Raw genomic sequence first — 13,053 nt, forward strand, 5'->3', positions numbered from 1 at the left:
TAATTCTGATGTGTAAAAGCTGTTTAAACCCACTACCCCACCACAAAAAAAAAAAAAAAAAAGAGTCTGTTTTTTTTTCAGGGTTTTTGACAGATGAGGAGTGCTTAAGGTAGCCCAAGGGAGAGTTATGAGGAATAGGGTTGAGACAGAGGAGCGGTGAAACCTCCCCCCTTCAGAAGCAGACAGATAAGCTGGGCTCATCTGTTACATGTTCTGGTCTGTCCATTTGAGTGAAATGAAACTCTATAACTAATGTTAGTCTTTCTGGAGTTACTGCTTTATTTTCAAACAGTTTTGTATTAAAAACCCAAGTAAGTAGACTTAGTGGGAATGGCACATAGAAACTTCCTTAAGTATGTTGAACTGTGGAAAGAGCAGTATGTTGCAGGACATTGATTCCTTGAGGAAAGAACATACAAATCCAGTAATGTGATAAAACCTTTTGAAGCAAGAACGCCACAAACTGCTGTTTGAAACAAGTATTTTACTAATCCCAAGTGACCATCAACTGTATTTTTCTGGTATCAAGTGTGAGAGCAAGGAGTAGTAAGTAGAGAACTTAAATCTTGAGGACAGGTGGTAAGGCTACAAAACCCATTTTCAAATAAGTACAATAACACAAGCATATCTGTAAATAAGTGAAACTGCACAAGTAGGAAGTATGACTTGGGCCAGTGTTTTACCTTCTTTGGCTTGTGAGTCAGTCACATGAGTTTGGAAAAGTGCTTCCAAACTGTCAGGAGTTCATCTTGCCCTTCACAGTATGTTTCAAAGATTATGATGTTAAGTTTTCCCAGCTCACTTTACCCTCTCTGACAAATATATTCCAGAATGGAAATGTACTGTCGGGAATTGACGGAGAGATTTGAGGATGTTTGGGTAGTTTCTGGACCTCTGACCTTGCCTCAAACAAATGTTGATGGAAAGAAGAGTGTTACTTACCAGGTATGCATATATGTGGCTGGGTTAACAATGCAGTGACAAATATTTAATTATTTAAAATTGATACTGTAGCTTGATAAAACAGGGTTAAGCATCCTAGTGCATCCTAAATATACTAAATGTCCAATGCTAGTCAGGACAAGTTCAGTAGAGCTGTTATATCTTACCTGCACATAAAAAAGTACAATTTTAGAATAATTTGGTTTACTTATAGAGAGAGATCTATTAACTGTCTGTTCAGTCTGCAGTAAAACTGTTTTCTGATTTCAGTAATACATGACAGTATCTAAGCAGAGAGTGGGCTTTGCTGATGTGTAGTCATCCGTTCAATCATTTATTGATATATTCTAGAAACAGTACAATACAAAGGTAGTATGGGTTTGTTAAAACTGTATTGGAATGCCTGTGCTCCATTACTTTCAAAGGCAGTTGTTTGCTGAAAGGCTTCATTCAAGTTCAGTAGGTTTTGGGTGAATGCATTATAATCACTGGTCCGTGTTACTGATACCCCGCCTTCTTTTGGTTACCATTTTTTATTACCTGCTTAAAATACTCTGAAGATTTTGGAGTCTAGAAACTGTCACTGATAGTCAAAAGATAGGAAGGGCTATCATGTTGAGAGATTAATTTATTATTGCTTATCCTGACTTACTCTTTGTAAGCAAGTGTTTAGACATCTGTAGGATCTGAGCATAGTAAGGTATTCAAGGAGTGAGTCTATTGCCTTCTACCCCTACTGTAATGAGATATTATTGCTGTTTTCAGTTGCTAGATAAAAGCTAGCATAATGCAAATAATAATGCTGTATTTTGTGCCTCTTGAAAAAACACTTTCCCTTGAAAATAAGTGCTTGGATCAACTGCAGCTTCAGCTCTTGAGTGATTCAGCTGTCCAACTAGTTCTCTGAGGAGCAATGAGTGAGCTTGCTGTAACAAGTTCCTATTTCAGAGGGATATGAGACAGACAAAGAAGAGAGATATTTGACTTTCAACACTGTCTTGTTTAGCTATAAGATTTAGGCATTATTTCTCCATTATAAATACACAGCTGACTTCTGTTTGACTGAACTTGGAACTTTGTCATGATGTAATGTATTTTTTCTGTTTGCTTTTACCTTTTTATTTCTTTAAAAACTGTCCCTTATGTCCCCACCCACACATGGTTGTAATCTTGACTGGGATGAAGTTACAGCTTTGGATTTAGGTTTGTCCGGTTGTTTTTTTTTTCCAGACAGTCATATCATGCATATGAAAATGCAGCCATAATAATTTATCCTTTTCATGTTCACTGGCAGTTCCAAACTTCATCTCTTACCACATCTTCTTGAGGAAGGTGGGAACTGCGCTTGTTTTCAAGTGGATAAATAAGCTATGGTTAAGGGATACAATATGTTAGTGGCAAAGACAGCTTTAGACTGACAATGGCTCCTTGCCATCCAAAGAAAGAGTGCTGACTTGGCTACTGGCCGTTATATTTTCCAGTCCTTTTCCCTGTCTGCCAGTGCTGATGACTGTCACATCCTTCCACAAGATGCTTAATTACCTAATACAATAGAAAACCATCCATAGTGGACTGTTTATTTGCTTACTGGGCTTGTTTTTTACTGCTGTAGAAAGATAAAGGAGCACACAGAGGAGTCCAGTGCTTACTGGTGACAGCATGAGGTATATCCAAAATCACAAAGCTAGGAGCAGGATGAAGACGTTCCCTTTCAACAGTCTGCTTGGCATTTGGCTTACTGTCATGCAGAATGGCACCATAGAGTTACCCAGGCTTGCACATAGCTCGCTGAAGATTGCCTCCTTGCAGCTGTCAGGATATTGCATTTTCTTTTTTATCCCTAAAGATATATGTTCATCTTACATAGCAAAGAATTAAAAATCCTGAGCTGACGTGAACATTTTATAGCTGGAAATTATTTTCCAGGAAGCAGTTGGGTCATCTATCAACTGCACCTATCAACTGCTTCCTTTTAATCTTGGTCATCTTTTTCTAGTTTTTCTCTAGAGAAAGTGTTTATTTAGAAGAGAAAGATTACATTTTCTGGAAAATGATTGTTGCTATCCATTTTCGTTTTGAAATGTGAATTTTAGTATTCCACAGGTAAAAATAATAGCAGGCACTGCATCTTACTTACAAGTTATTTATTCAAAATAACTTGATACCAGTGTACAGTGATGGAGTAATAGCCACAAAATGTCCATGCTGCTTTGATTATCATATTCTGTTCTTGTCTGTTGCCAAGATGTCTTCATCATCTTTGGCTTTGATGACAACTCTGGTCTTCTATGAATGTTTTATCAGTTTCTGTCTTAATATAAACTATGAAGTGAAATTCAGTGTAAGATTGAAAACTGTGGAATGATGGTATTCAGGTTTTCATTTTACCATTTGGCCATATTCTTAAATCCTTGGCTTCCTGTGGTGAGATTCAATATGTAAAGTGATTTGTATTTGAGTACAGATAGTGCTGTTTACAGGTGGGAAGAGTAAAATGTTGGTTTTCTTTGGGGTTTTTTTGCTTTGTTTAAGATTTTAAATTATTGTATTTAGGTCCTCTTTAGCAACACTCCTAAGTGTAAATAAATACAGGATGAGAGTTGTTTTACTATTTTGAAATATCTTTATGGCATAAGTTGTGCTTGCCATCGACATTGTCCTCTGGGGAGAGAGGCTTCAGAGTGCAGTGGTGTGTTGGGGTTTGGTTGTTGGGGTTTCCTTTATTCCTTCTTACATCAACACATACACTTAGAAGAGGGAACACAGCCTGGAGAGTTATTTTCAAACAGATACCTTGGCTATAATTGCAGGCATTGCTGTTGATTTTGGTAGTCTGGGATTGTACCCCTAAACCAAGAACGCTGAGAGTTGGCAGCTGAATGAGAAGGGAAGGTACCTATTAGTTGTCTTTTGGAGTGAACTCTGCTAGGTTCAAAAAATGAAAAGCTTTTAGTCTTCATTGTTTGGGCTTATGTAGCTTATGTGAGAAGGTGACCTTTTTCTTTGTATGTGCTGTTTAAGGAAAAGTGCTGTAGTACACACAATAGTGCTGAAACTCACAACCTATAATCTCCCATGTGACTGTTAAGGCTGAGCTCCCTTCTACTGTCTTTTTTCTCATCTGAGACTAGAAAAGAGAAAAAGAAAACACAGAAGTACTACAGTGAACGTGTCTGCATTGATTTGTTTCAGATCCTCTCTTTAATCTCAGTTTCCTTGCTTTTGTCTAAGGAGTGAAGTACGTATCCATGGCTTTACAGGCTGGTGTTTTCTCATCAGACATCCGAAAAGGTTATTTTTAGATAACTATAGAGATAAAACAGAGCATTGGTCATGGCATTGTTCCCAGTTCCTGCTTGGACTCTGGTACCATTTGCTGTTGAATTCCAGAACAGGAATTAACCTTGAACTCCTTAGATGCCAGTGTTGTTCTATCTATTGGCTGAACTTGCTGTATCCTCAGATATGTTCTGTCATTTCATCTGTCTCCAGCAGAGTCTCTTACTGCAAAGAGTAGATTGATGACCATACTTGGTATCTGAAAAACATATTTTGAGAATATATGTAAAATAGAATGCCAATAGGAAAAATCTGTCATGTGTCACTGGAGAGGCAGATGCAGAATTTTCATCTTTGTCCAGATAAAATCAAAATGACATTGTCTTGTTTTATACATTACTGTTCTCCATTGACTGTCACTTCAGTGATTTTCCTCTGTCAGCAGATTTGGAGTTTGAAATACAAATTTTGCAATAATTCTGTTGTATCATGCATGATGCTGCACCCTTCTTATTCCCAATGCCATCTTAGTAAATAATAACCTAAGAAGAATTGGTTGTGGTTGGTGAACAAAAGCACAGCGTAGATAACATTTTTTTTTGTTATTTGAAGAATATATTTTTATGTACTTTTTAGTGGTATACTAGGTTCCTACTGGAATTATGTCTGCTGTTTAATTTTCAGAATTAAATCACTAGGCTGGGCCAGAGACATACAGTAAGTGTACCAGAAGATATACTTACTCGTCATTTAGTTCTGTGGCAACAAATTGCACCTCTCAAATAGAAGGTGGTACTTTATGGTTTTCCCCAGTCAAATTTCAGAAGTACTAGATGTTTTCTGCCAGCCAAGATACTATAGGGGAAGGAATCCTTGTAAATGGATGTAAACCTGGGGACTCTTATTATTTGCTGACTTCTCCAAATGGGCTTAAGGCCATGCAGGCAACTAGTAAGATTTCGGTCCGTTATATATGTCCCATAAAATTTAACGTACAAAGGGTTAGATCTTAAATCAGCTGGTGTAAACCACTGGAACTCTGTCAGCCCTAAATTTAGAGATGATGTAGAAATGAAAATAATAGGCACTGGGTTAAGATTGGATGAGAAGAGACACCAAAGGATAGATTTATGAGGTTGCTTTTAGTTAGCACTGTAACCATCCCAAAGTTTTTTTTGTTATAGGGAGAGTGGTAATAGGGACTGTAGTAGATTCAATGTTAGGAAACCTAAACGGCTTCTGTAGAATTAGCAGTCTGTAAAAAAAAAAAAAAAAAAAAAAAGCACAACAAAACAAACAAGCCCAAACCAAAACCAGGGGCTGGAGTGTCTGTCTTTAAAGGCCATAACTATGTATTTAGGCACAGCCTTTTTTTTTTTTTTTTTTACCATGTCCTCATTTTGTTTGGGGTTGGGTTTTTCTTTCTTCCTTTCTTTTTAGTATTTCCAAATGATTTGGCAATAGCAGTCAGACCAGCCACAACAAATTAAGTTTTCCTGAAGTACATGCATTTGCATTTTGGAGTGCTTGACTGCGCAGTGTTGCAGATTGTTACTGTGCTTTTCATCTGTAGTATTTTCTGGTTTTTGTATTGCTAGGTCTGCCTCAGTTGCTAGTGCCATCTGACAGAGTTCTCTCAAATATTTGGGAGAAAACTCTATCAACAGAATCAGTGCTGCCTAACATGAATCTGAAAGGAACTGGAGTGAAGGCAGTTAATGTTGTCACAATAATCAAGTAAATAAAATTATACCGATATCAAAGAGAGTTTTTATACTGCTAGAAAGTCTGGTTTTATACAGAATTTAGTATCAAATTATAATAAAAGCTCTAGATAGTCAAACCTTGTGTCATATCAATATATTACATACAATAAAACATCTGATGACTCTGGTCAGTATCATGCCTAAAGTTATAGCTGAAACAAAACAAGTGCCTGTTCAGAGAAAGTCTTATTTTTGGGTGACAGGAATGATGTCCTTGAATTCTGTCCATCCAGAAATGTGACAGGAGCCTTAATTTTGTTACTGCCAGATGTAGGTGGAAGTACACCTAGAGAATTGTGTGTATGCTTGTTTTCAGTCAGTTCTGGTTTCCAGTATGGCTTAGTTCTAAACTCTGGTTATTATACAGAAAGAGTTAAGAAACAGTTACTGGACTGTAGAGGGAATTTCTGGAGCTATCATTTTAATTTATTTGATGATGGTACCCTCTGGTGCAAGGACTCTTCAGCGTGTGCTAGCATTTAAGGCATGACTGATTGAATGTGATTTCTGTTTACCAGGTTCTAAGAGAATCTTAGATAATTGCCAGTTCAGAGCTGGCACTTGCTGATGAAAGGCTAGTCCCTTGTCTTCACGGTTGATTTTCGTTTTCTAGTCACTAGGTGGCAAAAGACTACTTTCAGAGTCGTGAATCCTTTCTTTTAGAAGAAGGTGATTTTCTTACTGCTCTGGGAAGCTGTAACAGGTCCAGTATAAAATGAAAATATGGTAACATTTATGTACGTTTTAAAATTTCTCTTAAGAGTAACACTGTTTTCTTCTAGTATAATCTCAAGTGTTCTGCTGTTATACCTGGTATATTCCTTTCCTCCTGTTTATGTAAGAATAGAGTTTTATTTCTCAGAAACTCCAAACTTTTAGGGACTGTAATTTTTAGGGACTGCTTTGCCTTATATTTATCTGACTGCCACCACAAAGGTGACATTAGGTAATGTCACATGCCTCAACTTACCCTAGATGCCATTAGCAAATTTCTTCATTATTTATTGTGATACTTAAGCATTCCAAAGATATTACCAAATTTGTCCTTCCTCCAATTTTAAAAACTATGACCAAGAAGAGATTTGGCCAAAATTCTGAGGAAAGACAGTCTTAAGAAAAAACCCCATCCAGTGACGTAGCTGTGAGGCCGAATTTATCAAAGCTCTCTGTTTTAAGAAACAAATTCTCTGTTTTAAGAAACCATCTTACTTCTTCCCTTACCTTTATCTATCCGTGTGAGCTGTTTAAGTTGTGTAACTACTTACCAACATGTTTGTTGTTTTAGCAGTTTGTAAACATCCCTAAATGTCAGGAATTGCATATGTTTTAATGGCCTGTCCTCATGACAGCTGTCCACGATTAATTTGACATAATTGAGGAGTATGACAAATTTATAAACACTTGTGGAATGTCAGTAGCAATGTCAGTAATAATAAAAACCAATAAACTCCATGCTGAAAATGACATTATCATAATGTTGCATTATTAGATGATACCACTCCAGTGACAGGGCTTGAGCCAGCACTAAATCACCAAAAAAAAAAGAGCAAAGCAAAAGTAAAACGAATAAGCAGCCACAAAAAGACAGGGCGATGAACATTTTATGTTGAACTGATACAGCAAAGAGAAGTAGTATTGAAAATTTCACATTGGTTTCCAGATGATGATGGGAAAAGAATATATTTAATACTATAAAAAGAAGGCCTTTAGCTGGAGGGCCTTCCCCCCCCCCCCCCCCCCCCCCGTTATGAGGCTGTTGAAAATATGAAAGATTAAGCAAAATTTTATTGCAATAACAAAATGGAAGTTTTCAAAGGATTACACAAAATTTTACTTTCTGGGCTGTTGTCAACATGGTGTGAAAGCATGTGAGACAGCAGTGATTTTCAATAGGGCATTGCTGTGTTTTCTTGCTTGTATTAGCACATAAGATCTTTTTTGAATCACAGATATTATTTAAAATTGCTGCTCTTCTCTGTCTGGGACAGAGCTGTTTCAGGCATTGATTGCTGAAAGATCATCTGCTGCCTGTGGATAGACTAGCACAAATCAAAGTCAACATCTGTGCTTGGATAATCTTAACCCATTTTCTGTTCTGTTACAATAGGAGCGTATGCTATCTGCCTCTGTTAAGCATGCATTGAGATAAATGGGATGGTGCAGATCAGAATAGTGATTCAGACTGCTGTTAGGTAGGAAGATCCTCTAGGTGGCAATAGGAAATGAATTATTGAGTATGGTTTTCCTACTTACTGCTTCTGTTGCAAACTTCACTTCTACAGAATCACACCTTCTTTCCCTAGCTGTTGAACTGTGTGAGAGGGGGAAACATTCACCTGCAGCTTCTGTATATACTCACATAAAAAAGCAAATTTTGGTATATTACAGAGCGTGATAATGGAAGTATTATGGCATGCTTCAGAACTGCATTTCCTTTGTAACAGAAATCATTGGGTCAGGCTGGCAGCATAATTTTTTGGTAATGAATCCTGTGCGTGGTTCACTTAAGTGTTAAACTGCAGAAAAACCCCTTATATATTCCTTGTCATGCTTTTTTCCTCTGTTACAGAAATGAGGCACGCTCCTTTGATGTTATTCTCCTCCAGCAGAATTAGCTGGGAATAGGTCTTTATGCCCCATTTTCTGTAAGGAAAGGACACTTGTGGACTCTGGCCGTTTGGCAGGTTGAAGTTTGTTTTAATCACTTTAACAGTATCAGAACTCAGTGAAGTAATTACTCACAGAAGTAGTATACTGCTGTCCAGAAGACTAGTGCAAAGCCTTTGCATTACTTAAATTTTCTTTAAATCTTAAGAAGAGAGCTTATGTGCAACTGAATTGGTACATAAATTACATTTATTGCCATTGCCTGTATAGTGAGTTGTATTTAGAACTACATTTCTCAAAAGGCCAAACCTTCGTTCATTTTTAACTAGTCCTCTCTTTCCTACTTTGCTTCCCTCCTTCCATAGGTGAATATACTATGCATAAATGTGCATTATTTTGCATAGAATATATATATTTGCATCATATTACATAAGCACACGGTCTGTTTTCCCTTAACACCCACTTCAGGCATTCAGCATTTCCATTTCATACCTAACTATTCTATGTTCAGCTCTATTCATTCCCCAGCCTTTCTATCCACCCACTCAGTCCTCAGACTCAATCCCATTCCCTCTGCTAGCTCACTCAACACACATTCACCTGTTTGTTTTACATACGCCATATACCCCCTAATTGGAGATACTTGTAGCAGCTCCATCTGCATGTTTACCCTTCCTCTGGTCTTTTGTACAACAGAAAGAGGATGCTGGTATGTGTATGTGTGTGGGAGGTATTGAGAAGGGGAGGGAGCCGAGCTAAGGAGGACCTAGTACATATACATGTATTTATAGTGGGACAAAGTATGTGAAGAAAGACAAAGTATGCCTGGCAAAGGCAGTGCAGGAGGGCATACTGCACAGGAATGCTGCAAGTCCAGAGACTGGTGGCCAGGTTGAACGTGGGAAACAGGCTTTATTCTTGCTACTGCCTTCTCTCAGGAGGCTGCAGGTGTAGGGTGGAGGTGCAGCTGCGCCCAGTCTCTTCCTTCTTTTCTGCCTTGCCCAAGGAGCATGCAGGGGCTGGGATTGCAGCACAGGCTCTGCAGTCCTGATGGAGAAAAGGAATTCCACCCGTCTGCCTTCAACAGTGTCAGTCACTGGATGTACTTGGGTGAATATGGAAATATGAGCTCCTTCCTGTCCCCATCAGGGGTTTTGTTACTTCTTGGCTCTCTCCCTCGCACCCTCAATACGTTGCACATAATAATCCCTAGTTTAAGTGCCACCTATCTCAAATAGGTTAAACTCCCAACACCATTCATTTTTGCTCAGGGGCCCCAACTTGAGAAGGACATGGACCTGTTAGAGGAAGCCCAGAGGAGGCCACAAAGATGATCTGAGGGATAGAGCACCTTTACTATGGAGACAGGTTGAGGGAGTTGGGCTGGAGAAGAGAAGGCTCCACAGAGACCTTAGAGAAGCTTCCACTGCCTAAAGGGGGCCTACAGGAAATCTGGAGAGGGGATTTTTACAGGGGTGTGTAGTAGTAGGACAAGGGGGAATGGCTTTAAACTGCAAGAAGGAAGATTTTGGTTAGATATTAGGAGTAAGTTCTTCACAATGAGGGTGGTGAGGCACTGGCACAGGTTGCCCAGAGAAGCTGTGGCTGCCCCATCCCTGGCAGTGTTCAAGGCCAGGTTGGATGGGGCTTGGAGCAACCTGCCTATGTCAGGGGGGTTGGAACTAGGTGATCCCTTCCAACCCAAACCATTCTATGATTCTATGATTTTGTAATTCAGTTTTAACCCACCATATAGCACAGTGTGTTCATGCATAGTTTTTAGTATATTTTAAAATTATCTGTGCATCAGTCAGTTTTGATTATTTATGCCATTGATCCTGAGGAGCTGTAACTCTGGTTACACCCACACTGAATGCTAAATGTAAAGTGCTTTGACACTCGGGAGCTCTAATTTCCCTATCAAGACATCTGTCATTCAAAGGATAAGTAGACTTGGCATAAGGCATTTATTTATTGCTTACCTGTTTTAATGGCTCTAGATGTCTAGGCAGAGCTTTATTTAGGAAAAGGTTGGTGGCATAAGCATGATCATTATTCTAAAATAAAAATAAAAAAATAAAAAAAAATCCACAAAAAAACCCCAGAAACATACCAAAGGTGTTTAAACTACAGCAAAGCCATTAAATAGTCTAGTTTAGGGAAGGGGAGGAAAGTATTCTATAATAAAGAAATCTAAGAGCACATATTTGACAGAGATGGTAGTACTATGTTACTGTGCAAAACATGAAAAAACTTTATCAAAGGCTTCCCTTTCTCCTGAAGGTTTTTTCTCTGGTTTTAGACTAACCAGTAAGATTTAAAGGTTGGTCACTTTAAAAACTGGCAACAGCGACATACATCAAACAGTGAAAGAATTCGTAACTCAGACTATTGGAATAGACTGTGTGAACCTTGGTTCAGTAGCCACAGGCAAAGTTTAGTTTTAAAAACTTACTTTGTTTTGCTGAATGCTCTCAGAATGAAGCATACACAGGAAGTGTTTCTTTGGTGATTGAGTTATACTGAATATATGAATGGATGAAGTATGTCTGACCTGATAAACTGAATTAGTTTGTAAAATACTTTAAATTTATGTGATCAATTGTGGCAGTGAAATAAATACCTGCTTTCTCTGAAGTTGTATTTTAATTCTATCTAACAAAAGCTGTCAGAAAACCAAAACAAGCAGTCTGCTTTTGTAGGTATTGCAAATACTGGAAATAGTACCAAACTACTGGATTTTATGTATAAACCAAGGTGCCTTTGTAGTTTTGGTAAGGTATCTGAATATTTTTTTCTGTTGCTATTAGTATAAAAGTACAGTTTTTAACAAGGTCGTTATACAGAAGGGTTATGCAAAATTCAAGTTTTCCATGTATGAGCCTGTTACATTTTGTTAGCATGGCAGATTAAGTTCAGCAATACTAAAAGAAAAAAACCAACTTAGAACAGTGCATGCATGAGCATCACTTTTTGAATATAGGAGAGATTACATTTATTATCAATAGGTATATTCCCTTGGACTTTTTCCTGACACAGGTTGGAGAGTCTACTGTATACGTGTGTGTGTGAGCTTTTAACAGCTTTCATGTGAATTTAGAGTCTTGATCCTCCCCTCGTGGTCTAAGTGACACAGCAGGAAACCCAACATGTACAAGCTGTTAAGCTGAATCCTAGTGCATTTAATGCAAAGCACAGCCCTGTGAGGACTGCTCAGGGGAAAATTAACTCCATCCTAGCCAGGCCCAGTACAGGTGCTTTTTTTCTCAGCTTCTAGTCTGATAACGTTGCACATGTTTTTGATGGGTAGTTAATGTGCTGTGGCTTCTTTTCAGAGGTAGTAGGATTAGTCTCATATATTTTTTCCCCCTCAACTGATAAGTTCTGTATACCTTTTGACAGGTAATCGGGAAGGATGATGTGGCTGTGCCATCCCACCTATACAAGGTGATCCTTGCCAGACGGAGCAGAACATCTACAGAGCCCTTGGTACTGGGGGCTTTTGTAGTGCCAAATGATCCCATAGGCTTCAGTCACCAGCTGCCTGAATTCCAAGTAAATATTGAAGATCTGGAAAAAATGTCAGGTTTAGTTTTCTTCCCCCAGGTGGACAAAACCAGAGATGTTAAAAATATCTGTGAGGTGGATACCTGTAAACTAATGGGCTTCAAGGAATTTACATTGTACATCACTGCTAGAAAAGTACAGAGTGCCCGTACATTGCACCGGTTGGAGAAAGTCATGTCAGAGTTAAGGGAGGCAGGAATTGAGCCTGATGAGTATCTTCTAAAGCTTCTCAAGAAGAAGGAAGAAGAACTACTGCAGGAAAAACAAGTCACAGCTAGAGAGGGGAAAACTGGCTGAGTACTTTTTCAAGAAGATGTTTGGGGTTTTATACTTTGAAAGGGCAGCTGAAGGCAAACACAGAGACAAGGGCTCTATGAATTATCCTTTTTTGAGTTGTGGAAACAATAAAGAAACATTTGGAAGATGGTGGGTTTGGAATAATACTTATTCTCATGTAACATGATGCACACATGTGATTTGCTGCAGTACTTTGCTGCAGTGAGAAATGAAAATGACCCCATTCTGGCATGAATACTTTACTGGACCTCCAGAAAAGGCTTTGTGCAATTTTCCAAGTGAGATATCAGACTTGGGGTTTGTATGGAATCCCTTCTAGGAATTTTATAAAAATAGATAGTAGGCACCTTGGGAGAACAATTGGAACATGTTTAAGTGTAATTCTACCTGCAAATGTCTTTCAGAATGATAGAGTGGAAGCAATGGTACTTTCTGGGATTTTTGTAAATGAAATTAATTTAGAAATATTTCATTTAACACTCTTTTATTAGAGAGCTGTAAGATATAATCGGAATCCCTTACAGTCTTCACACAGTGGTGTTAACCAAACCAGATTGTCTCTTACCTCTCCTGACCTCGTGTGCTTGGGGTATTT

The 13,053-nt window shown here is 38.4% G+C and overlaps 1 protein-coding gene across 1 annotated transcript in view; it reads left to right on the top strand.

Annotated features, from left to right (window-relative positions):
• EXOG (endo/exonuclease (5'-3'), endonuclease G-like) overlaps positions 1 to 12,597 on the top strand; it is a gene marked incomplete at its 5' end in the record, with an annotated part of 20,281 nt that extends 7,684 nt beyond the window's left edge. The window contains 2 exons of the mRNA XM_010010238.1: positions 831 to 945; positions 11,997 to 12,597. Coding sequence (XP_010008540.1) covers positions 831 to 945; positions 11,997 to 12,458 — 577 coding nt within the window. The remainder of the gene's footprint in view (positions 1 to 830; positions 946 to 11,996) is intronic.
• Positions 12,598 to 13,053: the final 456 nt, after the last annotated feature.

Source organism: Nestor notabilis, unplaced genomic scaffold (assembly GCF_000696875.1).
Source record: "Nestor notabilis isolate BGI_N333 unplaced genomic scaffold, ASM69687v1 scaffold3860, whole genome shotgun sequence".
Lineage (NCBI taxonomy): Eukaryota > Metazoa > Chordata > Aves > Psittaciformes > Psittacidae > Nestor > Nestor notabilis.